Source organism: Camelina sativa, chromosome 8, assembly GCF_000633955.1.
Source record: "Camelina sativa cultivar DH55 chromosome 8, Cs, whole genome shotgun sequence".
NCBI lineage: Eukaryota > Viridiplantae > Streptophyta > Magnoliopsida > Brassicales > Brassicaceae > Camelina > Camelina sativa.
Genome location: NC_025692.1, coordinates 22,274,860 through 22,300,370, shown reverse-complemented (window position 1 = coordinate 22,300,370; position 25,511 = coordinate 22,274,860). Strand labels below are relative to the sequence as shown.

At 35.5% G+C, this 25,511-nt stretch overlaps 5 protein-coding genes and 1 non-coding gene across 6 annotated transcripts; 2 read left to right on the top strand and 4 right to left on the bottom strand.

Moving 5' to 3' along the window:
* On the bottom strand, positions 1,005–7,646 carry LOC104707923. Its single transcript, XM_010424380.1, has 20 exons — positions 7,476–7,646; positions 7,089–7,375; positions 6,887–7,004; positions 6,698–6,780; positions 6,424–6,584; positions 6,244–6,337; positions 5,921–6,003; positions 5,621–5,830; positions 5,050–5,409; positions 4,754–4,925; positions 4,332–4,523; positions 3,996–4,205; positions 3,835–3,927; positions 3,539–3,756; positions 2,933–3,451; positions 2,770–2,850; positions 2,607–2,692; positions 1,798–2,430; positions 1,528–1,681; positions 1,005–1,436 (listed from the first exon to the last, which is right to left on the bottom strand). Exons 1-20 carry the CDS (start codon positions 7,597–7,599, stop codon positions 1,376–1,378), a joined length of 3,939 nt encoding a protein of 1,312 aa, XP_010422682.1. The 5' UTR covers positions 7,600–7,646; the 3' UTR covers positions 1,005–1,375.
* TRNAF-GAA lies at positions 7,867–7,939 on the bottom strand. The gene has a single exon. It is a non-coding gene; the product is annotated as a tRNA-Phe (tRNA).
* LOC104707922 lies at positions 7,974–10,045 on the bottom strand. The gene has a single exon (XM_010424379.2). The coding sequence runs from the start codon at positions 10,028–10,030 to the stop codon at positions 8,075–8,077; it is 1,956 nt and encodes a 651-aa protein (XP_010422681.1). The 5' UTR covers positions 10,031–10,045; the 3' UTR covers positions 7,974–8,074.
* LOC104707920 (tRNA:m(4)X modification enzyme TRM13 homolog) lies at positions 10,471–12,779 on the bottom strand. Its single transcript, XM_019228661.1, has 9 exons — positions 12,603–12,779; positions 12,448–12,513; positions 12,073–12,367; positions 11,716–11,968; positions 11,569–11,626; positions 11,391–11,477; positions 11,172–11,282; positions 10,945–11,080; positions 10,471–10,860 (listed from the first exon to the last, which is right to left on the bottom strand). Exons 3-9 carry the CDS (start codon positions 12,255–12,257, stop codon positions 10,635–10,637), a joined length of 1,056 nt encoding a protein of 351 aa, XP_019084206.1. The 5' UTR covers positions 12,258–12,367; positions 12,448–12,513; positions 12,603–12,779; the 3' UTR covers positions 10,471–10,634.
* LOC104707921 lies at positions 12,818–14,618 on the top strand. The gene is made up of 7 exons (XM_010424378.2): positions 12,818–13,203; positions 13,405–13,504; positions 13,605–13,700; positions 13,846–13,898; positions 13,997–14,045; positions 14,149–14,196; positions 14,321–14,618. Exons 1-7 carry the CDS (start codon positions 12,833–12,835, stop codon positions 14,402–14,404), a joined length of 801 nt encoding a protein of 266 aa, XP_010422680.1. The 5' UTR covers positions 12,818–12,832; the 3' UTR covers positions 14,405–14,618.
* Positions 18,243–20,329, top strand: LOC104707919 (polygalacturonase At1g48100-like). Its single transcript, XM_010424377.1, has 6 exons — positions 18,243–18,680; positions 18,795–18,962; positions 19,065–19,109; positions 19,208–19,415; positions 19,511–19,595; positions 19,675–20,329. Exons 1-6 carry the CDS (start codon positions 18,261–18,263, stop codon positions 20,183–20,185), a joined length of 1,437 nt encoding a protein of 478 aa, XP_010422679.1. The 5' UTR covers positions 18,243–18,260; the 3' UTR covers positions 20,186–20,329.

Below are 25,511 nucleotides of genomic sequence, written 5' to 3'. Positions count from 1 at the left end.
ACTGAAACAAAATCTATGCAATTTTAGACAATCGTCTCAAATGAATTGATTTACCAGTCAACTTTAAGTGCTAGTAAAATAATCGTAAGTCCAAAATCGTAGAAGTCATGCGGGGAGATTACGATGAGATAAAGTTAGTAGTTGAAAGAATTGTATTTGTTGCATGCGAAACTCATGCACACAAAACAGATACACATATTACAAAGATATATGTTTTGAGACCAGTCTTGAAAAATCGTATTTTTAATTTTGAGTCTTGAAATATCTATCTACTGTGAACAACATCTGATAATTACAGCCACAGGAAATGGTGTCTCCGATACGAGAAATTCAAATAAACATTAATTAAGTTCGTTAGAGTCATGAATTATTATACATATCCTCACTTCTCGTTTTCTTCTTTTACAAATAGGTATCAAGAATTTATATAATTAACTAGACTTAACTTTTTTGGATAAAATCTAAGTTCATGTAGTCATTAACAAGTGAACCGACACATCAATTAAGAGCAATACTACTAGTCTACTACTATAGACCTGTCAGTATATGGTACGGCTGACCATATAATATAATATGTACAGAACCACGGAAGCATCCGATACAGTCGACCGTTAGTAAATTTTAAAATAATATCCGCAATGATTTCCGTGAAGCAAAAAAAAAACGATCATCAATGAGTAGTGCCTACTGCCTAGTGGTTAAAATAAAATAGTACATAATGATGTAAAAAGATCTATATCCTTAAAACTACAAAAAAAAGATGGTTGGCCTCAAACTATAATTTAAAACACATTTTACCTCTTCCAAAACTAAAGAATAGTTTGATTGATCAGTCAACAAAATTTGGTGGATATGGGAAAAAACCATTGGTTGTTATTCTTCTATGGATCTGTACAATTATATATTTTTTTAAACAGATTTGGTCACCAAACACTTAATAGTCGAAAAATCAAATCTCAAAAGAGTTTATTAATAAAATTGTATTGATTGATTAGAAAATTGAATAAGGTCATGTGAAAATGGTGATATTTGTTTTCAAAAAGGTCCCCACATTGGCACAATTCCCCATTTCCCAAATCTTGAGCAATAATGTAAACTCAACATCAAATTGGGCTCAGAACATGATACATACCACATATTTAATAGAGCACCGACAAAAATCACAATTCTAATCAAACTAAACCAAAAAATCAAAATCCGGTTTACTCTGATCACCAGCACCTCAAAATTGGTTCTGTATAAACTACAGGTTTTTGAAATGCATCTTGTTATCTCCGAGCCTCACCCTTAGCAGAGGGTAGCTTTAGGAAGAAGTTATGGCAGCCAAAAAAAAAGAAAGGGAGTCACCTCAAAAATCGGGTTCTAAACCCAGCTGTTAACCGGAAAATTCAACCATTTGGATCCCACGTCCGGCAATAGCGATCTGGTATATCTTTCTGCAGATAGATTCAACATACAGATTTGGTGTGAGATGTCAAACAGATAAAAAAGATTATGGAAGTACTGTATGGGTGCATTATTACTTACTCATCAATGGCTTTAGCATCGAGCGCCTCTGGCTCAGGCACACTGACGACTATATGAGCGTGCTCGATCAGTTTACCATCTTTTTCAAGAAACCAGCAACGCACACGTTGATCAAGACCTGTCGAGAACACCCAGTTCGTGTCCATCCACACGCCTTCATCACATTAAAAACCAAGATTTCAGTCTTTCATTAGAGAAATGCTGAAAGATATATTAGTCTAGTAGAGGCTTATATCATTTGATCCAGAAGGAGTTTTCTAGGTACAGTACCTTTTATGGCAGAGCTATGGGCTGATGCAATACCTCCACGGTCTGTGAGTCTGATTCTGTAATTTGGGTTTTGGTTTTTATCTATGATTTCAGATTTGTTGGCTGGACTACCACTTTGGATGTTGAAGCTAAGACAATGAAGGGCTTGATCATCACCCCCGCTAATCACATTGAACAACATCATACCATCGCCATCACTTGGAGAACTGCTCGAGCGAGAAACATAAAGGCAGTTAACTCCAGATTGATGAGCGTTCTTCACGACATGTGAAGGCTTTATCTCGCTTGTCTCAGGTGGATAATCTCCTTCACCTTCGTTTTTATCATTTTCATGAGGAACGCCATTTGTGAATTCCAAAGACGTGGCTGGATCTTCTTCTGCAGCTTCACCAACTGAGTTGCTGCTGTCTTGTCTTTTATTAGATATGTTGCCTTTTAGCAGTTTCCATTTCCTACCACCTTGACTTCCTCTTCCAGTTCGTGGTCGTAACTGACAATCAATGAACTTCTCAATATGAATGCTGGATACTTGCTTTACAAAAGCTTCTACACATTTAGTTACATCCCAAAAGGCTATGCTTCCATCTGTGGCTCCACTGATGAGGAGATACACATCACTTGATGATGTATTACCTGTCAGGGTTTAGTTATCGAAAAATTATTACGCTAGTGGGATATTTAAGAAGGCTGTATCCCTTAATTTACGAAAAGACAAATTGGGTAAGGACAAAGGACTTTCATTTAGCATGAAAGGAAACGAATTGATAAGAAGTCAAATGATAGACAAGTATTAATATCAATGGCCTAACCTTCATGTGGGGGATGCAGAGGCACAACGGCGTGTTGTAGTGACAGAACTGGCGATTTCAGTGGAACTAAAGATGCAACATCAAACCTGAAATCAGACGCGGTAAATATCAAAATGAAACACAAAATCAAGGTCAAAATCCAAGTCATCAGACAAGTAATTACCATAATCTATGTGGCAAGACTAGGGCCCGTAAGGTAAGGGTGGCATCAGAGCAAGCCACAGCGACAAAACAGATAGTTAGCCTGAAAAGATGAACAGAAAACATTTCAACATTTGTTATCACTGATGGGTTCAATCAAAGCAAGATAAGGCTGTCCCTCTAACCTGGAACCAACACATTTTACAAGAAATGCAGTGGTAGCCATGTATCTCCAGTCATCTTCGTAGCTTTCTCGCCCATGATACGTATTAGATCCTAACTTTGTGACGTTAGCAGTAGTATCTTCTTCAACCCCTTCGAGTTTTGGAGATTTCTCAATCTTTCCACAAAGACGAGATTTGGTGGGCATGTCAGTAGCAAGCCATTGGAACGTCACTGAAGACACTTCCGATGAAGCTTTAATGTGTCCATTATCACTAATACAAGATTCTCCCTTTTTATTTTGTCTACCATTCCTTAGGAGCCAAGAAGTTACAACACGCTTGGCTCCAACAGAAATCAGTAAGCAAGGACTTTCACTATCATCCACTGCTGAGTCTTGTTCGCACACGTCTGGTAAGTTAGGTATATCTGAAACAACCATGTGCACGTTTGATACACAACAAACTGATCTCACAGCTGAGCCTCCAACATGTTCTCCTAGTAGCTCTGATGTTGACCAATTTCCTAACTCAGATGCATACCTAAATAACCCCAAACACTTAGACAAAAATACTAATAAACTGCCATCAAATATCACTTAATTAAACTTTAATAAAACTAGTACCTACCTAGTCAATCTCACAGATCCACCTTCACACCCTGTTGCAATCCAACTAGACTGATCAGATATTTTATGTTCTTCGGAATCAAACCCGGTTTTCGTATCCGCAGAGATGAAGCATACAGAATGCAATTCTCTTCCATGAAATTGTGTATGCAAATTTAGAGGAAAAATTTTGGTCTTCTGTCCTCCAATCCAGTGTCTATGAATATGAATGACATCATCCTAAAAAATTAGACAGGTTGACATCAGTCAAAGACCAAACATTATTATATAACTTTAACCGAGATAGAAGAGATGCACCTTCACATATGCAAAACAGTTTTGCCGCTCAGGGACTTCCCCGAGATAAAAGGAATGGGGTCGGCGCCATCCACCACATGAGATTTGTGCAACCTATTGACAGAATATCATTACAGCTCGCATTAAGAAGGTGAATAAAAGGAATAAGTCAAGGGTTGGACCTTTGCTTCAGCTGTTAAATTCCACAATATGAAATCTGTTGACGCAAATCCGGCTGCATAGTTAGTGTTTGGATGGTCTTTCGAAAGTTGCACCCCTTGACAAACAGATTGAACTAAGTTCAACTCTTTCAATTGTTTCAAACCCATAAACTCTAACGTCTGCCTCTCTCTGTCATATTCGAAATAGCATATGCAACCATCTGCTCCAGTCTAAACATGAGGTTGCGAAAAGAAAACGAAACAAAAGAAAATAATAGTGAGGATTGCATGATTTATTTTCCCTAATAAACCAAAAAAACTACCAACAGCAAAAAAACGAGGTTAGATTAGGCATACCGAGCATATTTCAGCTTTGTTGGAAGTTATTCGAGCAACTGAAAGACTGGAAACAGTTGAAATCCCATGAGCACCTTTGAAATATATTAGTGAAGGTATCTTCAATTCTGAAGAAACAGAAACTCCGTTCAGCATGTCCTTTGACAGAGGAAATAGTGTGATATTGCCACGTAAATCTCCACACAGAATCACCTACAAACAACAAGGCTTAAGACACAAAACTCTTGGCTGCAAACTTTTTAGACTTAACATCTTAAGAAAATTTATGTCCTAGTCTTGGGGATATCCAAGAATGATTGGTGTTCTTTGCTCTACATTTAGTTGGCCATGGTGAGAAATTAATATGTCCAGCGGTTGAAACTAGGGACTATAAAGAAAGTAATAGAACTCAGACACATGGCAACAATTGAAACGGATATTACCTCATCTTCTACTGATGCATCTACACACATTATTCGCTTTCCAAAACAAGAGGAGAATTCAGCCAAGAGGGAGACATCATAAGTTCCAGCAGCACTAGAAGCAGCAGATTCTAAAGGATCGGATAGTTTCCACAGCTTCAATAGTCCTCTAGGATTGCAAGAAAAAACAAACCTGGAAGACAGAGACTGAAAATTGTAATCTCAAAAATATCTCCGACCAAATGATTCCACACAATTGATGCATTGTCCAAGAAATTATACAAATATATCATTGTTCATGCTCAACATCTACTTACCTATAGCCTAATGATTTGCACCAGAAAGCCCCCAGAAGTTGTCTCTCTGGGCTAGCCTTCCAACTTTGATTCATGCCCGCATGCGGGAGATCAATATCACCAATAACCCGAACAACTGTCATATTCCCTTTGCCATCTCCAAGAGCAACCCAATCATCTAATGCAGAAGACTCGCGTACCTCTCCGCTAGGCATGACATCCATGGTAATAATAGGCCCCCCTTCAGGTATGCAAACCAATTCAGTCCACCTTACATTTCCAGATGATAATAACCTTGCGTGGTACAAGCAACCATGGTTTGTGGCCACATACATGGTATCTTCCTGCGTGAACTGCAAGCAACGTACATACTCACTCTTGCTGCAAGGGAGAAACAATCATATTTACAATTATACACAAAATCTTTACAGTAAAAATAAATCCAAAATAACAAAAAAATTTAGACTCTTATCATTACTTTGCCATTACTTCCATTCATGTTCAATATCACCAACTTATGTATTCATTTGGCATACTGTACCGAAAAAAAGATTTCGTAGACACTAAAAATTTGTGAAGTGACATGTATTACCTGTCCATGAGACCAGTATGCTCCGCTGAATTTGGGAGGCAGGCTGAAAAATATTCCACTTTATCTGGTGAATTAAGCACTCCTACAGTATCTAACAACGCTTTAGACCCACATTTATGCAATTGATGTACTTTGATTGCAGAATCAAATCCGGCAGTAACAAGAAGGGATGAGTTTGGATCATACAAACATCTCCATATGCCTCTTCCACTGTATAGTACACAATATCTTTACATCAGTAATAACATAAAAGCATGATGTGAATAGTGTGATCAACAAAAACACCATGTTACCACTTACATATGTTCCTTTATCACTTCCAGCTGGGTACCATCCACACCCCAGACACGGCATGTACAATCCTCACCAGCAGTGACAATCAACTGTAACAGAAACACATCCAATTTCAACAATCTATAAGTTAAATTTTCAATGTACACATCATTCTTATATGATCATAGGTGCGAACAAATTTCTATGTAATAAAACTTATGTTTAGAAATTAGAACAGTGGCAGTATTATCCCTCAGAAGCGATGACATTCACATTTTTAATGTTTGTAAGCTCTTAGCATAATAATAAAATAACCAGAAATATAAGTCAAAGACAATCGAGGTACATACAGAATCTGAGATGCAGCAGTCCCAAACCCGAACACTGTGGCCAAACAGCACAGGGCCAACGACCTCCTGCGAATCGACTTCCCATATCCTAGCACTATAAAAGAAAAAATTATGCAAATAGATAAAGTAATCAAGGAAAGGTGAGGTATTAAATGCTTAACACACAAAATAACTGTTCACCTACGATCATCAGAGACGGAGACTAGTTTCGATCCATCCAAAGACCAGACAATGCGAAATATTGAACCCTCATGTCCAATAAGTCTAAGCATATGAGAAGCACAATAATTCCCATGGTCGACATTGTCACCATCAAGGCCAACTACCCTCCAAACAAGGATCTGCCAACAACCAGTCGATTCCAGTTACTAAAGCTATAGGCACCAAAATAGTAACAAGACTAAACAAAGTACCATTATACGTGAAATATGAAAGGAAAGAAAAGTTCACTGACCTCATTAAATATAGTGCCAGAAGCGATGCGGAGAGTAGAAATACTGTTTCCCCATAGACGCATAGTATACAGTAGACACCTATCTGCAACCAAACAAACAAATTACCTAAGTAAAAAATAGCTCGATAAATCAAAAGCTCTAACTTAAGAGTCTTCAAAACCCTTAAACCCCAGTACAGCAAAACCAACCTGGTGACTGAATTTCAAAAGCCATGAGCGATTCTTTAACATTCCAAATGCAGAGAGAATTATCACTACATCCAATAGCTAGAAGCTTATCTTCTTCTTCCAATGAACCAGTAGAGTCCTATCACAATAACAAACCTAACCCATGAGGTCTAATGTACATTATAAAACCAAGCAGAGACAACACAGAAACGGAGATATGAACCTGTAAGAAACAAACGTCGAAGACCCAATTGCTAAGCCTCGGCAAAGATTCAAATATTTCCAAATTCACGGAGATTTCACCACTGCTCGAGGCTAATTCAACAATCAATGAAAAGATCTTCACTTTCTTCTCCCCGAATATAACAAGTTTATACGTGTATCGCTCAGCCGAACGAACAAAGCTGCTGCTACAAACAGTTCCATGGACGCGAACCCCCTCAAACACTTGAAACGAGCGAATCAACTCACCGGAACTCAAATCGTAAAGCAGAATGTCCGAACCGGAACCTAATTGAAAAAATTGAAACTCCAATTACATCAGAAACTCCTAAAATTTAATCATTCTAAGAGTTTATGAGAAACACAAAAATTTCTCGGGAGAGCTCACCGGCGAGAAGATAAGGAATTGAAGAAACATGTTGAGGGAGATTGAGAAAAGCTAGTGAAGAGACTTCTCCGAGGTATGGACCGGCGTGAGGATTCCACTTGCGGCGGCTGTTTTCTTCCGCCATGTTAAAACAGTGCGGCTCCGACTCCGACTTGAGAAGTTCAAAGTTTAGACTTTAAAGGCAACACAAAACTTTTGCAATAGTAGTCAAACTTCGCACGTGAGTCAACGAGTTTCGAACATTTGGGCTTAAAAAATGTAAGGCCCAATGAGTTTTTTAAAAATTAGTAGAAAATAAATTATGCGGTGAGTGAACGAGATTCGAACATTTGGGCTTATTATTTATTAGGCCCATTAAGTGTTAAAAAATTTAAAGGAAAAAAATAAAATATGCGGTGAGCGTGGATCGAACACGCGACCTTCAGATCTTCAGTCTGACGCTCTCCCAACTGAGCTATCCCCGCATTAATGACTTACTGTTCGACACGTATTCTGATATATTAAAAATATTTATTTGTTTGTTTTATTCGAATAAAAAAGCGAGATTACATTATTTTTATTATTTTACTTTTGCCAAGAATATTGGCTGACTGTCTTATTCATATATCGCACGAGATCCACAACGGCTCCTCAAACTGACCTCCAAGCTTATCTCCATCCTGACCGTTCAAACTCAACCGAGTCAGATCCAATTCATCCACAGTATGCCACGTCGGAGTCCCATCCTCATACCCATTCCACGTCAGCCTCCTCAACCCCGTCCCGTCCACTTTGACAATGTACAAATCCCCATACGGCTGAAACTGATTCGGAATCGCCACCGGCTCCGCCGTTATCCCACAGAGGTTCGCCGTGAAAACTAGCCAATCACCATCCTTATTGAAACTCACGTGATTAACTCTCTCCCTTGCCGCTTCCTCCGAACCTTCCGGTCCCGCGATTTGAATCCTCCTCAAACCAGAACCGTCAGGTCTCACCACGTAAGCACCGAACGCAGCGGTGTTCTCTGGATTGTGCCGGTTAGATGAGAATCCGATGAGATCTCCTTTCGGAGACCAGCAAGGCATAGTATCGATCCACGGCCCTTCCGTTAACCGTCGTATCCCACCGCCGTTAGATTCTCCGTTAACGGCGTCTAGAATGTAGAGATTCTTATGACCTGATCTACCAGATCGGAACACGACTGATTTGCCATCGGGAGAGCAAGAAGGGAAAGCGTTGTTCCCAGTGTTATCGAGTGTGAGAATCTTCACATCACATGGAAGCTCTTCTTTATCGGCGGTGAGATCTGAGGGATCGAACTTAATTCGAGCTATCTGAACCGCCATACTCGCCGGACTGAAGATTGGACCGAGAGATGTGTAGATTACATGACGCTCCGTTGGACTCCATGAATTGTAGAAAGCTGTACGGTCTTTGATCAACGTCCATCGTTTTGAGCCGTCGGATTTCGCGACTTTGATACCACCGTTGATGTCGAAGTCGGAGTTTAATGCGATTAGGTCGCCGTTAGGTGATGGTGCTGGAAACGATCCGTTTATTCTGAGTAAGCTGAGGGTCTTGATTGGTGAAACGATGGATTCTATGTTCGGAACGATTGACTCGCCCTGAGTTGACTCGCCGCCTCTGAACCGGTGGTAGCCGAGGAACTCGGAATCGGCAGATACGAAGGGGTTGTAATGGTGGAAACTCGGATTGAGTGGCTCAGTCACTGGCTGAAACGTTTTGTGTTCAAAGTCGTAAATCTCGATGTGACGGTAGGTGACGCCGCGGCGGCGAGTTGCGACGGCGATTCGTTTCTCGTCGTGGAAAGCTGCAGGTGTGAAACAGTGGAGTCCAGATGGAGTGACTCGGATCGGTACGATTGGGTAATCGGGATGTTTCTGGAAATTTTCCGGTATATCCACCCGGAATATGCTCCACCAACCGTCGTCTGCTTGGTGGTGGAAGAAAACAGTTGAATCGCCGGACCAAGTCGGCCATCCGCCACGCTCGCAAATCACCACTCTTGTCTCCGGTTCAGATGCTTTGAAAACAACTATATCAGTGTTGATCTCGTGAAACTCACCTCCCCAAGATCGAGATCCATAGGACGCGACGGCTAAGAGTTCTCCCGATTGAGAAACCGCCGGGCTAAAATCGGCGACGTCTGGTGGAGTGACACGTGTAACCTCTCTCTTCTCGCCGTTGAGTTCCACGGCATAAAGCGCAGACCAATTCTTGAAATGACGATCAGGCTGCTCGTGAGCTGAGATGAAATAGAGTATGTTGGATTGAGTAACGATGGGACGGTCGTGGAAGTAGCTATCCGGAGCTCCGGGAAGCTGCTCGGGTTCAGAATTTCCGGGTCGGGTTCTGAAAATCGTAGCGGATCCGTTTCGTTCCGAAACAAAGACGACATTATCGCCGCTGGTGAACTGAGCGTTGAAGTTAACGGAAACGCCGTCTGTTAAACGGCGTTCGAGGGAGGTGGCGATGTGGAGAGAGAAGACGTCGAAGCCGTAGTGAGTTCGACCAACGGTAGTGAAGATGATGGTGCCTTTAGGTGTTTCCATTGCGGTGTATATTTGAATGATCTTGGTGGTGGTAAGCGATTGGATTATTTATAGAGTTGGTTGATGATCTGGCGAGTGTTTTGATTATTTGTCTGAGTGTGAAGTGTGAACGGAACAAAACTGATCCGTACGTACGTGCGTGTGTAATGACGTTGCAGTCTTCCTTCATAGGATCTTTATCCTCAGTTAAATTACGTGGGTAATCGACGCAGAAGAGAGATTCATGTACATGTAATAGAATGTGAGAAAATTGGTTTTGTATACTACTACTACTACAGTGGATTTGACCAAAGACAATGAGCTAAACAATAGTAAGATTTTATTCGTTTGTGTGATGATTTCGTAAAATTTGTATTGTAATTTGTAGTTATGCAAAAGACCATTCTGTTTTCCAAAGATTATCTCAACGACCATCCTTAAAAGTTGAAAAACACACGAAGTTGTGACTTGTAAAGAGGTTTATAAAATAAATATATCAAAAAATTGCTGGCGTGCACCATATCCATATGTATGTGTATATCTGTTCTATGTCTTCTTTCACCTACCAAGTATTGGAAAAACCAACAACAACAATACAACATCAAGCAAAACAAGGACTGGGTTATCATCCGGCGACCAGTAGAGTATTTTCAGGCGAGATGCTTGCCGGAATATACTTCACTAGCTTTGAATCTAACCCGTGTTTCTTAACCCACTTCATCCTCCCCGCATCAATTATCTGTTTGCATTTAAAACCTAAAACAGCTCTTTCCATGGGTTTCATTTTCTTCACAACTTCCTCCACGCTGCTCAAATCATCTCTCACTTCTCCTTCTTCTTCCTCCTTTGCACTACAGCATCAGAAGAACAATTAAAACGAAATTACTTATTTGAAGTAAACTTCTTTATCATCTCTTAACTCCAAGATATATTACTTTGCAACAAGAAGGTCAATGTCGTCAACACCAGGAACATTGGAACCGTGATCATCATCAACAGCCCAGCTAGTGAACGAAGTCATGATATGGAACTCGTCCTTGGAGATCCCCAGGCTAAGGATATATTCTTTATCTGCGAGACACATGACCATATTCTTGTTTAATTGAGAAGTTCTATAATACTCTGATAGATCAAAGACGAAGTAGTGACTGAGTTTACTTACTTATGTAGCTTTTCCATTGGCAAAGATGATGGCAACAAGTCGCAATAGCGAGACCTCTAGGTACCGGGCTTTCACCATCTTGTCTCGACAAACAACATCTTAAGCTCAAATCTATTATCAACGCATCAAAATGTACATCAGTTAGCAAAAACAGACACTCATTACGAAGTGGAAATCTAAAAGACTAAAGTGTAGGAGTAAAGACATGAGTGTAGTGACCTGTTGCAGGACCACAGAGATGTTTCCCAACAGCCACATAAGGAACACCATGTAAAGATTCAACTGCGTTAAGGTCCAAATCCTCGACTGAAAACACAAAAGAATTTATCTTTTGATCAATACTACATAACCCGGAACAAGTATACAAGAAAATGTACTAGATTTAAGGGAGCCTTACTATCGATTCTCATACGCTCTAATACTAAGTTCTCCTTTTGCCTCAATGACCGATCGGCCTAGAAGTGGTCAAATAGATGAGGACTGAGAAATAAGCTAAATTACTCAAAAGAATGAATTGAACACAAACAAAGCAAGCTAAACCAACCTTGAGCTTATAAGATTTCCTCTCAACTAGATACACCTTATTGATCCCATAGCAATCTGCTAGCATCTGTGTTAAGTATCCTCTCCCAGCGCCAAATTCAACAACCGCAGACACACTACTATCGTCTTTCTCTTCCAGATAACTTTCGCAACATTCCACCTTTTCGTTGCACTTGTTCAATACCCCAAACTTTTCCAAGTTACCAAGAATCGAACCTTGCTGCAAAACGTGCTTCTCTTGAAACGGTATCTTCCTGCCAAACAAATCACAGAAACTATCAGTAAAACAGAACCCTTCTCATCTCACTAAACCAAACCCCAACAACAACAAAAGCTCCAAACTTTTCTAACAATTTACCTATCTATCTCCTTATTAAACCATATGTTACAAGCTTCAGGTGACAGATACGAATCTTCGATATCTTTACAAATACCGCCATGAACATCATCAATTTTCTTAATTAGCTGACGAAACTTAGAAACATTCATACTATAGAGCAGATTCCTCTTCATCTCTGAAGTAACAACAGAACAAGATCCCATCTTCTTATATTCTTCTCCGGCATTAATACCTTCTGATAAAACCTTTTACCAGACAATGCTACGGTCTCTTTAAGTAAAGGACATCTCTTGATATGCCCTTCGAGATTCTCCTGCAACACAGAGCTACAAAATTCGAATCAAACAGTTTGGCAAACTAAAACCTTTGAAAAAAATAAAAGCTTTGACTTACTGAGATGGATCAATAGGGCATGGAATCCATTCACCTTCCAATCTCTGACTATGGTTCCCACAAAACCTGTTTAGCAAAAAAAAATCAGCTCTCCTCACTAATTTTGGAAAAAAAAAAAACGAAGGTTTAAACTTCTTCGAAAAATCAAAACTCACAAAGAACTCTCGATTGGAGAATTCGCTCATGATCTCTTCTTCTTCGGAAGCCAGAAACTGCATCGATTGCTACTACGTTTCGCCTCCATTCTCAGCGAGAGAGAGAGACAGACAGAGCAAAAGAGAGAGATAGAGAGAGAGACAAAGGTCTCCAACGGGCCCTAAAGTGAGCTTCGTTTGTAGCCCATTAAAAAGATGTAACCATTAAGTTCTTAGAAAGAACACGTGGCATGTGGAAAACAAAGAAGCATGTTTCTTCTCCTCCTTTCATACTCTTTACATTTTCTTCCGCCGGAAAAAACTTAAATCACACAGAAAACGCAAGGAAGACGACGAAGAAGAAGAAGAAGAAGAAGAAGAAGATGTCTGCGACGGCGGTTTTTTCTCTAACAAACTCCAGAGCCGTCTTCAACGGATTCGATAACCGGACATTTCTTTGCCGGAACGCCGTAGCTGCTAAACCAAGTTCGAGATGTTTTCCTTCTCCGATGAAGCCTTCGTCTCTTGCTTCTAGATTCTCTCCTTTGATTTTAACCAATAAATCCTTTAAAACCTCAGTATTCAAGAGATTTGATACTCTCATGGAATGGCAAGAATGCAAGTAAGCGAGATTCTATTTCCTCTGCTCTCCGACTTGAGCAAATTTGGCTAGATTTACTTTCCTTTGTAGAACTGATTGGTCTGGAGATACAAATTTGAATACTTCTTTTTTATCAACGGTAGCTTTAGATTGTCAAATTTTGATGCTTTTCACTGTTCATGTCAATGAAGGTTTTTTTTTTTTATCTCTGGAAAATTACAGAGTTAAGAAGAAGGTTGAAGTGCCTGTATCAGTTGCTTATGGACTCTACTCGGAGCGTGAATCAATTCCTAGATGGATGACATTCATTTCTTCCGTTAAGGTGATTTGACTTTGTTTGTTTGTTTGTTCATATGGTCATGACTGTTTCTGTTGGCTTTTGGATTTGTGTTTTTTTTGATGTTCCGGATTTAGTTCTTCAGATATTGAAGGACAAGCCTGATTTATCTCGATGGACCTTGAAATATAAAGCATTTGGTCAGGATCTTGAGTACGCTTGGCTTGCTAAGAACTTGCAGGCAAGTATCTTGAACTGTTGTTTATAATTAAAGTAGCTCCACTCACTCTTACCTTGTTAAACGACTTTGATGAACAGCTTCAGTGAGTAGTTAAACGACTTTGATGCTCTATATTTGGGTTTCACATGGATTCTGTTTCATGCAGCCTCTCCCGAACCAGAAAATACACTGGATTTCTCTAGAAGGCCTTCCTAACAAGTAAACAGAACTGAAACGAATCAGTGATTCTGAATCTCCATCTCTTGAACCAACCTTGATGTAAAGGTCTTGCTTTTTTTTTTTTTTTTTTTTTACAGGGGCACTGTCCGCTTTTTCCCGCTAGGACCTTCATCATGTGATGTAGAAGTGAGATTTCATTGTTGTTAGCATCATCGGTTTTTGAGTTCCCAATGATTATTTAACCAATTTCGTCTCTTCGTTTCTGAGTTCTTCTTTGCTTTGTTTGCAGCTAACCTTTGCATATGAAGTTCCGCTGCTACTTATTCCATTTGCAGCGGTAAGCAAGCATTCTTTATTCAACCTGTAAATTGTATCAATATTCAATGATTTCGGGAGTGAATATCATGTCTTCTGGTAACATTTACCTCTAATGTTTTACAATGCATCTTTGCTTTCTTCAGGCACTTCAACCGCTAATGCAAGGATTGATCAATAATAGTTTGGAGCAATTTGCAGAGATAGCAAAAAGCACTAAGACCACTTAGTTAAACATCACAACACAACATTACCCCACTGTTCTTACAGGAGTTTGCACAGAGAAACCTCATATAGATTTTTTTATAGTGTGCATTTCATACAAAGAACTGTTATATCTATATATAATATATATAATCACAACATTTTACTCTTCGTCTAAATTTCTGAGTTTATTATATCTATGTTGTCAGGAAAATAAATATACAACATTCTTATGTATCATTGATTCATTGTATATGAAAGAAATGAAGTAAATTTATAAAAAATATAGGATCAAGTTTCATCCTTTTTTAATATATATAAATGTACATACGTTTCTAACTAATTCCAATGTTGACCGTCCACACAAATCACCGCATGCTCTTTTCCTGTGTTTTGTGTTCACTCGTACAGTTCCGACAATTACTTTCCGGAATGTCACCTATCCTGAGACTATTTCAGGTCAATCAAGCTTAACTCTGGAGTTCTCTCAGGACCCTGACCGAAAATATAAGTACACTTTGGTGACATAAGTCGTCAAATAAATTCTTTTAAACCTCTATGCAAACCAGGGTGTCACAACTCTGGCCACTATGAATTACATGTGAAAGTAATAAAAAGATCAGGAAATCCAAAATGTTTAGATATAGTCATTGCATCTAAATAGTTTTCTCTCATATATCTAGGACAACCAGTGAATGATTTTGGTAAATAAAACTGCCTCCCTTGCTCATTCATATCTACATTCCAGTTTCTGCCGTCTTTTTAACAGTGCTAAAAATTCTCTACCGTTAAACTCGCTTGATTGTATTTGATGTAACCCAACCAGTTACTCGCGATGGCAGTATAAGAATCAACCAAGAATTGTTGGAATAAGCGTTTAGAGTGCAGAAGGGTGCTTGACTCGTTTTTCCTCTACTGAATTTGGAATGCAAAGACCTGTCTCATACTTATATGTTTTCTTTCTTGTTTACTCTTTACCATTCCCATTTTTGTATGCCCTTTTTTAATTCCAAGCCTATAACCATCCTCTCCATAAAGAAATAATAAGAGATACTATAATGGTAGATAAGAGATATGCAATTCACTTATCCTTTGTAGTTCACCAGATTTTGCTTGAACAACAATGTCATGATGACCCATTTCCAAATTGAAATCTCCAGAAATCAACACAGTTACTTCAGAAGCTGTTGGCATGTGGTACGTCCTCCCATACTTTTCACGACTACTAACTATCCTCATATGGGAAAATTCATTAGGATTTGTATTGAATCTCTCTTGCTGATCTAAAGGTGTCCACATATGGATTCACATCAACATTTTCATGATCTTCTCGATTAGTTGTTAGAAGTTAGAAGTTTAACCCTGCTATCATTTGGCATATTACAAAAATATCATTGCATTTATATTAATTTAATAACTAACAAAAGACTAGCTTATATTAGCTTATAAAATAATAAAAAAATATTTTCAAAATTATTTAATAAATTTTATTTATTGTTTCAGAAATCTTAGGAAACAATAACAAACTATAAAACTTAATTTTAATTATAAACTAAAATTAAATTTTTTTCTATGCTAAATCGTTTAATAATTAAAGATATAATTTAAAACTAAGATACAACATTGCTTATATTTAAAAAAATAAAAAAATTATATCTTAAATTTATTAAATATTTTTTGCATTGTAGATCGACGCAATGTCATCTTATTAAATCTAACAAATCAAAAATATTAGATTTTATTCAATATAATACCTAAAATTAAAAATATATCAAAAAGTTAAATCGAGATTTCTAAACAAAACCGCTTCAATACGGGGTTTTTTTATTTTATGGATTTTACCAAATTCATATAATTCACGGATTTGAATATTGTATCATGTACCAGGTTGAAATCAGAGTATGAAACTAAGTAAATTAAATGTAAAAGATTATAAAATGTATATAGTAAATCAAATAAAACTTTTATTATTATTTTATAACTAAGAAATTACAGTAAACTTTACGCAAACATTTCTCGTGTTGTACAACACAGGTAACTATCTAGTATATGAGTTATTATTAAAAACTTAAGAGATTAAAAAAATTAGTATAGAAAGGTAAAAAGAAGGGTTCAAAAGGAGTAGTAGAATTTGAGACATGGGGGTCAACTCACTAAAAACAAACCAAATTTGCAATTGTATAATACATATACAAGCCTAAATTAGAAATTTCATAAATGTTATGGGGTCAGTTGACCCCCTCCTTATTCACTAGCTCAGCACCAACCTATAACCATTTCTATATGTACACTCCATTTTAGAGGAATAAACTTGTCTAACCTATCCCAAAATAGAGATCTCCATTTTTGTGTCCATGTTATAGGGAACTTTTAATTCATTTTTCATTAAATTATAAATTAATATAATTAGTCCCTTAAAGTTTATATATATTGAAAATTTATACCCAAATAAAGTTAGTTATTATTTCATACTTAAACTTATAAATAATATGGAAACAAAAATGTTTAGCAATTCTTAAGCAAAATTAAAGCATTTTTTTTGCAATTTTTTACACTTGGTAATATTTTCAGATTTTCTTCTTCTTATTTACACATAGTTATGGGTTTGGTGTGTCGCATGTATCATTTTTATCTTTGCATTTTTTTCAATTATAAATATAGTTGGATCATATTTTTCAATTATAAATATAGTTTTAACCATGCTCTAAGAGTCTTCCTCTTTCTTTATGATTTGAAATATCGAAACCTTCCCTTCCACTTAGCATTTTTCAGACTTAGTAATAATTTTCTATTTGCTTCTCTTCGTCGTGAGGATTAAAGTGATAGTTTTTTTTTCTTTTTTTTTCTTCATAACTAGAATCATCATTCAACATACATTTGTTCAACAATGTCGCACTCCTCTGCAGTAATCACTCAAGAAATCTAAGAAAGCTCTTCTGCACTCACCATGCCAAAAGCTTCATGGCGGTTTCTGCTACTGCAACGAAAAACCAAACTCTGGATTTGGTTCATAGCAGGTTTCGTCTTTCTCTTTACCTTTTTCCTAATTTTTTGATGTAAACCAATATAAGATTTTTAGTTAGTTATTAAATAAATTAAAATACAATAACATTTTTTTATAATATGCTATATGCCACATGATAGTAGAATTAAACTTTTAACAACATTACTTAAATAAATGTATAAAGATGTTGAAAAAATTATGATGAAATAAATGAAAGAATTTGACGTTTTTACCTATTATAAAAAATATTAAAATAGTGTTAGGTTAATGACTAATAGCAGTCCTGTAATTTAATTTTTAACAAAAAACATGTCATATTTAGTCTTCTCAATTAATAGTAGGGATTATTATATCTAGAGATACTAACAAAGTGATGGTATTATATTCGATTATCTTTCAATTGTCAATATCTCCATATACCAAGTATTGATATTAAAATTTGTGTATTTTAAAATTGTTCCGAAGATTGAATAGTTGTCGACATGAAACAATACTATTATTTTGCACACGAAATAGAAACATCACAATCTTGTGAATAATGGAATGTATGAGCACATGAATTCAAGAAAGTCAAAACCTTTTAGTGGCCAACGATGTTCAATAGTATCATATATGCATTTTTCCAACAAATCAGGGCTTTGTCATGAACACGATGACATAATGCATGTATTTTGAGCTGTCTTAGATAATACAGATAAGCCTATCATAAGCATTATGTCCAAATCATTAATAAGATTTACAAAAATATATATATTCTTGCTTGGCGTTATGTTTTTTTTTTTTTTGGTCAAATAAAACAAAGCTTGGCGTTATGTAAAAACATTAAATATCATCATATATATGCAACCAAACAAACCAATCCAAACCCTAAATCCAAAATGTTAAAATTGTCTCGTGATCCGATTCTATCTATCACTACATTGATTCTCATCACATTGTCTCTCTTCTCCTATGAAACTGAAGCAAGACTCCATCATCACAAAGATAATGACAATCCCAACCCAAAACCAGAGCCACCGTCTCAGCCTCCTTCTCTCTCACCAAACCCTAGTGACCCGTCACAATCTCCATCTCAGTCCCAAGATTCCGACCACGAAGTAGTCTACAACGTCAGGCACTATGGTGCGGTAGGCAACGGTGTCTCTGACGACACTGAATCGTTCAAGAAAGCTTGGGATTCAGCTTGTAGCAACGACAACAACAACACTGTGTCGGTCTTGCTTGTGCCTTACGGTTTTACTTTTATGATCCATTCCACTATTTTCACTGGTCCTTGTCGCTCTTACCAATACTTCCAAGTAAATCAATATCAAATTTATTTTTTATTTCTTCATGAGTATCAAACTTTTAAATAATTCGGGTCTAATAGTTATAAATTCTCTTGTTTAATTTTTTTTCTCAAATTAAATTAGGTTGATGGGACCATCGTGCCACGGGATGGACCAAAGTCGTGGCCGAGCGGTTTAAACAAAAGAGAATGGCTCGTCTTTTATAGAGTCAACGGAATGGTTCTAAAAGGTGTGGGAGTTATCGACGGCCGTGGACAAACTTGGTGGGATCTTCCCTGCAAACCTCATCGGGTAAATAACAATATATAATACTAAATGCACATTTTCACTAACCATAACAGAAATTATTAGAAAATTATATTATGACATGTGAATCTTAATATGCTCAAGCAGAATGTCAACAAAACTGCACATGCTGGTCCATGCGAAAGCCCCGCGGTAAGTAAAATCAAATATTTGAAAAAATTATGTTTTTCTTAAATTTAGTACATTACTTGTAATGTTGAAAGATGTTTACATGTTTTTGGTGTGGTCAGGCTTTGAGGTTCTTTATGAGCTCGAATCTAATTATGGAAAGTCTGAGTATAAAGAACAGCCCACAGGTTCACCTCAAATTCGACGAATGCCATGTAGTTCATATCAACCTCCTTCGAATAATATCTCCGTCTTCTAGTCCCAACACTGACGGCATCCACATTGAGAACTCCAACTCCGTTGAGATTTACAACTCTGTTATCTCCAACGGTATACATCTAATATACATAATGTCTATACACTTCATTTTTGAATATACTTAATTAGAGTGTAAGCAAACTCAAGATTCTTCATTTCTTCGATAGGAGATGATTGTGTCTCGATAGGATCCGGATCATACGATATCGATGTACGAAATCTCACTTGTGGACCAGGCGGGCATGGAATTAGGTAAAAACTACTCGTGATTTATAATTTAGTTTTTACCATTTCATAATACTCAATGTTAATGAAATGATATATTTTGTAGCATTGGAAGTTTGGGCGACAGAAACTCACGGGCATGCGTCTCCAACGTTACGGTTAGAGACTCTGTCATAAAATTTTCGGACAACGGAGTACGGATCAAGACGTGGCAAGGTGGATCCGGGTCTGTCTCGGGTGTAACGTTTGACAATATCCATATGGATACTGTCCGCAATCCGATAATCATAGATCAGTACTATTGCACGGCTAAAAGTTGTGCTAACAAAACATCTGCAGTTTATGTGAATGATATAGTATATCAAAGTATAAAAGGCACATACGATATTCGTAGTCCCCCTATGCATTTTGGATGTAGCAACAATGTCCCGTGCACAAACTTAACACTTTCGGATATTGAATTGTTACCTTCAAAAGGAGAGACTGATGTGGATCCGTTCTGTTGGAATGCTTATGGAATCACAGATGAGTTCTCTGTACCTTCAATCCCGTGTCTCAAATCGAATCCGTCGACGTCTTTGTTAGGTGGTCTTTCAGGGAAATGTGGATCACCATGACTTGATTTGTGGGAAAATAATGGAAAGAGCGATTATTTTCTCTTTTTTCTATAATGGTATAATCTATATATAATAGCAAACCCATTTTTTTTTGTCAATTTTAATCCAATGGATGAGATTAATTCTACTTTTCCATCTAACGGTTTAAAATTATTAATGACTCCAACAGTTGCAAATTATTAATCATGTCTTTTCATCGCACCCCCATCTTTTGAAAATCACACCTCTTAATTTTTGCATCTTTTTGTTGTACCTCCATGTTTCAAAAATCACATCTATTAATTTTTACATCTATTAATTTTTACATCTTTTTATTTCACACATCTATGTCTTACACCTCTTTGTTGTACCTCCATGTTTCACATCTATTAACTTTTACACCTTTTTATTTCACAACTCTATGTCTTCCACCTCTTTGTTTATTATATATAAACTTCTCTGGACTACATAAATAAGTTACGAAAAATTGTCTTGCTTTCTGAGTACTAAATAATTGTTTTATTGAAGTGTTTTTTTAACTAACAAGCATCAATCTCTAATTCAAGGTAATTTTATATTTTCGCTGCGAATGACCTGTTAGTATTTCTTCACCGAGCATGTTAATTTATTTTCAGTTAGATTACTATTACTGTTAGATACGGTGGAACAAAATATGAGTGTATGTGGCTTTTTAATTTGTTAGGTTGGGAAAGAGTATAACATTCAAGCATATCCCCTATATAATAAAACGGAAGTACACAACATTTTTTTGTAGACTATATAATTTTTATAAGTCGGTTACAAAATAGGTTATAGATTAAATTAAACATAGGTTAGTTACAAAAAAAGGAAAAAAAATAATTGATCATTATGTGGGATATATGAATACAATTAATAATATCCCAAAGAATCCTCTTAAAATCTTTATTATTCCATGTATTGTTATACCATATATACTATTAGCCGTAAAAAGTAATAAAATCTTGGTAATTAATCACACTTAATCGTGATTTCCGAAATCTTACTGTACAGTTCAAAATAAAATCTTACCTAACATCCTTCCAAGCTTTTAATATAAATTATTCTTTTTTTTTGTTTGGAAAAATATAAATCATTCAGAACTGAAAGAATTCACATGAAAGAATTCCAAGAAATATGAGCACGAGTTGAAATTTCAACAAATATGATTTCTCGGATTAAATTAAATTTTGCAATAATGTTGTTTGGTAGACATTCTTGATCAAGATGATTTTGACAAACATATGTTACATATTTAGTCCTAAAATTAATATGCGGTATACTTTGGATTAAGTCATAGAATTAACAATCAAAATACAATATATAATTTTAAACACTAAACAAATCAAATAATAAAAAAAAATTATCACACAACTTAACTCGTAGTATGCCGTGGGTAAAATTCTAAATCTACTAGAATATATCTTACAAAATAGTTGTTATTTTCATAAGTTATATTCATCATATGATTTTATGACATAGTGTTCCATCCAAAAAAACTTTTAAAATAAATAAAATAATCACAAATATGATGTTTTGAATAAAAATTACAAAATAAACAAAAAAAATTTCAACCCGTGATCTAGCACGGGTCATATTCTAGTAAAGTTTATAAGAGAGGCATGATTACATGCATTGATGCTAGAGCTACGAATAAGCCAAATTTTTTTAACAAACATGGTATAATTTTATATATGTTCTATTATTGACTTATTTAACCTACTTTTTTTTTTTTAATAAACATGGTATGATTGTAAAAAAATCTTTATTTTTGTTATGTAGGATGTCCATTAGATTTAATGATCCAGGTTAGTTTCCATTTTTTTTGTAAATAAAGTTTTTTAAAATTTTAGTTGAATTTTATTTTTTATACTTTCTGGGTATTAAATTTTTTGATAATATATAGAAATATTACAAATGAGCATGAAAATAGAAAGTGCCGAAGAAAAAGCCAGACATACTTGTGACAACACAAATTCAAATTCTAGAAAGCGTAAGCACGACCAAATGACAAGTCAAGTTAGGAAGAAAATGTCTACTAAAGGTAACTTATTTAGTCTTTGATGACTTTCTAATTTGTATATACAATTTTTAAAAACATAATGTATAGCAGTCACTTTTTAGAGTGATCTAGAATATGCCCAAAAAAAGAAAAGCAAGAAATTTATAAAAAGAGTTTAACACAAAAAAGAAAACATCAAAAGGTGAGATGTTATTATCACCTGTTCACCACATCGACTTCGTTTTCAATGTCGTTGATTGAAGAACATGATGGTACCGATTCATAGACATAAGTGGGAAATCAATTCCTAATATATGGTGGTTCTGTACGTAATTACGCTAAACGAAAAATGTCAAGAAACCTAGAATTTGCAATAAGAGATATATTAAACCCATTAATTAGTTACTACTCACTTGAAATGGGAGTATCCAGGTTCGTCCTACAAAATTTTAACCCGGAGGTTTCATAATAAAATATATCGAACAAAGGAGTATATACGGAAATAAACTTCTCACCACTACTGAGCGAAAGTTCTCCATTAGAGTTTTTTTTTCCAATAATCGTGTTTCTTCGTCGTACCTCCATCTTTTAAAAATCGCACCTATTAAACCATTTGTTAATGATCTCAAAAGTTGCAATGTTTTGGTCCAACAATTGTATTTCTTCGTTGCACCCCCAGCTTTCCATGTTGGCACCTGTTAGTTTTCACACCCTTTTGTTTTACACCTATTTATTTATATAAAGTTGCAATGTTTTGATCCAACAATTGTGTTTATTCGTCGTACTCCTAGCTTTCAATGGTTGCACTTGTTAGTTTTCACACCTCTTTGTTTTCACACTCTTTATTTTTTTATATATACAGATTTTTATGGACTTTGAAAAGAGTTTTTGTTCTTTGAGTATTATTAATGATCTCACCCTTTGTTAATGATCTCAAAGTTGCAAAGTTTTGGTCCAACAATTGTGTTTCTTCGTTACACCCCCAGCTTTCCATGTTGGCACCCGTTAGTTTTCACACCCTTTTGTTTTACACCTATTTATTTATATAAAGTTGCAATGTTTTGATCCAACAATTGTGTTTATTCGTCGTACTCCTAGCTTTCAATGGTTGCACTTGTTAGTTTTCACACCTCTTTGTTTTCACACTCTTTATTTTTTTATATATACAGATTTTTATGGACTTTGAAAAGAGTTTTTGTTCTTTGAGTATTATTAATGATCTCACCCTTTGTTAATGATCTCAAAGTTGCAAAGTTTTGGTCCAACAATTATGTTTCTTCGTTGCACCCCCAGCTTTCCATGTTGGCACCCGTTAGTTTTCACACCATTTTGTTTACACCTCTTTGTTTATATAAAATTGCAATGTTTTGATCCAACAATTGTGTTTCTTTGTTGTACTCCTAGCTTTCAATGGTTGCAATTGTTAGTTTTCGCACCTTTTTGTTTCACACCTTTTTGTTTGATACCTCTTTGTTTTCACACTCTTTGTTTATATATATATATACAGATTTTTATGAACTTTGAAAAACGTTTCTGTTTTTTGAGTATGATTAATGATCTCACCCTTTGTTAGTGATCTCAAAAGTTGCAAAGTTTCGATCCAACAATTGTGTTTCTTCGTTGCACCTCCAGCTTTCTATGTTGACACCCGTTAGATTTCACACCCTTTTATTTTATACCTCTTTGTTTATATAAAGTTGCAATGTTTTGATCCAACAATTGTGTTTCTTCGTCGTACCCCTAGCTTTCAATGGTTGCACTTGTTAGTTTTCGCACATTTTTGTTTCACACCTTTGTTTCACACTTCTTTGTTTTCACACCTTTTTGTTTATATATATATATATATATATACAGATTTTTATGGATTTTGAAAAGAGTTTTTTTATTTAAGTATTATTAATGATCTCACCCTGTGTTAATGATCTCAAAAGTTTCAAAGACTCGATCCAACAATTGTGTTTCTTTGTCACCCTGTGTTAATTATTTAAGTATTATTAATGATCTCACCATGTTTTCACACCTTTCTGTTTCACACCTCTTTGTTTATATAAAATTGCAGTGTTTTGATTCAACAATTGTGTTTCTTTGTCGTACCCCTTGATTTCAATGTTTGTACTTGTTAGTTTTTGCATCTTTTTGTTTCACACCTTTTTGTTTCACACGTCTTTATTTTCATATTTTTGCATCTTTTCGTCGTACCCTCATCTTCAAAAATCCCACCTATTAATTTTTCACATTTTTTTTACCCTTCTATGTTTTACACCTTTATATTTTACACCTCTTTGTTTATTATATATAAACTTTTATGGAATACAAAAACAAGTTTCAAATTTATTGTTTTCTGAGTATTTTTTATACTTACAATTTAATAAATAAAATTATAGGTTTATATGTTTATATATTATAGCAAACTCACTTTTAGGGGTCAATTTAAATATAACTGATGAGATTATTTTTATTATCTCATCTAACTGTTTAGATTTGTTAATGATCTTATAAGTTGCAATATTTTGATCCAACAATTGTGTTTCTTCGTCGTACTCCCAGATTTCAATGTTCACATTTGTTAGTTTTCGCATATTTTTGTTTCACACCTCTTTGTTTATATATATATATATATATATATATTATGGATCTTGAAATGAGTTTTTGTTATCTGACTATTGTTTAATACCTCCAAAATTGAAAATTCTGAGGATTATTTTCTTTCAATTTATTAATCAACATTAATATACTCATCTTTGTTAAAAAATTTGGATTGTTTTATTTATTGATTCATTCATCTAATTTTTGTTTGGTGTCGTTTCCCATCTAAATGTATTGATCATCTCTTTCAAGTATTAATTTAGGTAATTAATTGTGATTTCTAATTTTTCATAAATTTATCTTTTTAGTCATTTGGTTTGTTGCACTTGCAGCTATGAGCTCTTTCTCCATGATTCTCTTATTATTTTTTATAAATTTCGATAGAATAATAATTTAAATTTTATTTTATGTGAATATCTTTCAAAATTAGATTATCTGAGTATGATTCGGTAAACCTAGATTTATATATCTTTAACATTATTCTCTTATTGTCACTGAATCGATTTTTCGTTTTTATATATATATAACAAATATTTTATTTAACTAATTTGGTTAATTCATGTTAGTCATTATTTATGACTTTTAGATTATACAGTTAAAAAATTACCAAAACATTTTCACTCGAAATGTGAAATTAACAATGTTAATCATTTCAAGTTTTCACTTTCCCATGCGGTAACGCACAGGCCGACATCCTAGTATATATAAATAGAAAGTAGACAGAACATTACAACTTTGGCA

Bases quoted from the DNA above. Each gene is read 5' to 3' on its own strand.
- LOC104707922 (XM_010424379.2), bottom strand. From the start codon at position 10,030: ATGGAAACACCTAAAGGCACCATCATCTTCACTACCGTTGGTCGAACT.
- LOC104707920 (XM_019228661.1), bottom strand. From the start codon at position 12,257: ATGGGATCTTGTTCTGTTGTTACTTCAGAGATGAAGAGGAATCTGCTC. The intron at 11,969-12,072 runs GTAAATTGTTAG...TTTGTTTGGCAG, and splicing joins TTTAATAAGGAGATAGATAG to GAAGATACCGTTTCAAGAGA. The intron at 10,861-10,944 runs GTAATATATCTT...CTGATGCTGTAG, and splicing joins ATTGACCTTCTTGTTGCAAA to TGCAAAGGAGGAAGAAGAAG.
- LOC104707923 (XM_010424380.1), bottom strand. From the start codon at position 7,599: ATGGCGGAAGAAAACAGCCGCCGCAAGTGGAATCCTCACGCCGGTCCA. The intron at 7,005-7,088 runs GTTCATATCTCC...TTATTGTGATAG, and splicing joins TCGACGTTTGTTTCTTACAG to GACTCTACTGGTTCATTGGA. The intron at 4,926-5,049 runs GTAAGTAGATGT...TCTGTCTTCCAG, and splicing joins TGCAAATCATTAGGCTATAG to GTTTGTTTTTTCTTGCAATC.
- LOC104707921 (XM_010424378.2), top strand. From the start codon at position 12,833: ATGTGGAAAACAAAGAAGCATGTTTCTTCTCCTCCTTTCATACTCTTT. The intron at 13,505-13,604 runs GTGATTTGACTT...TTAGTTCTTCAG, and splicing joins CATTCATTTCTTCCGTTAAG to ATATTGAAGGACAAGCCTGA. The intron at 14,197-14,320 runs GTAAGCAAGCAT...TGCTTTCTTCAG, and splicing joins TACTTATTCCATTTGCAGCG to GCACTTCAACCGCTAATGCA.
- LOC104707919 (XM_010424377.1), top strand. From the start codon at position 18,261: ATGTTAAAATTGTCTCGTGATCCGATTCTATCTATCACTACATTGATT. The intron at 19,110-19,207 runs GTAAGTAAAATC...TGGTGTGGTCAG, and splicing joins GTCCATGCGAAAGCCCCGCG to GCTTTGAGGTTCTTTATGAG. The intron at 19,596-19,674 runs GTAAAAACTACT...TATATTTTGTAG, and splicing joins CCAGGCGGGCATGGAATTAG to CATTGGAAGTTTGGGCGACA.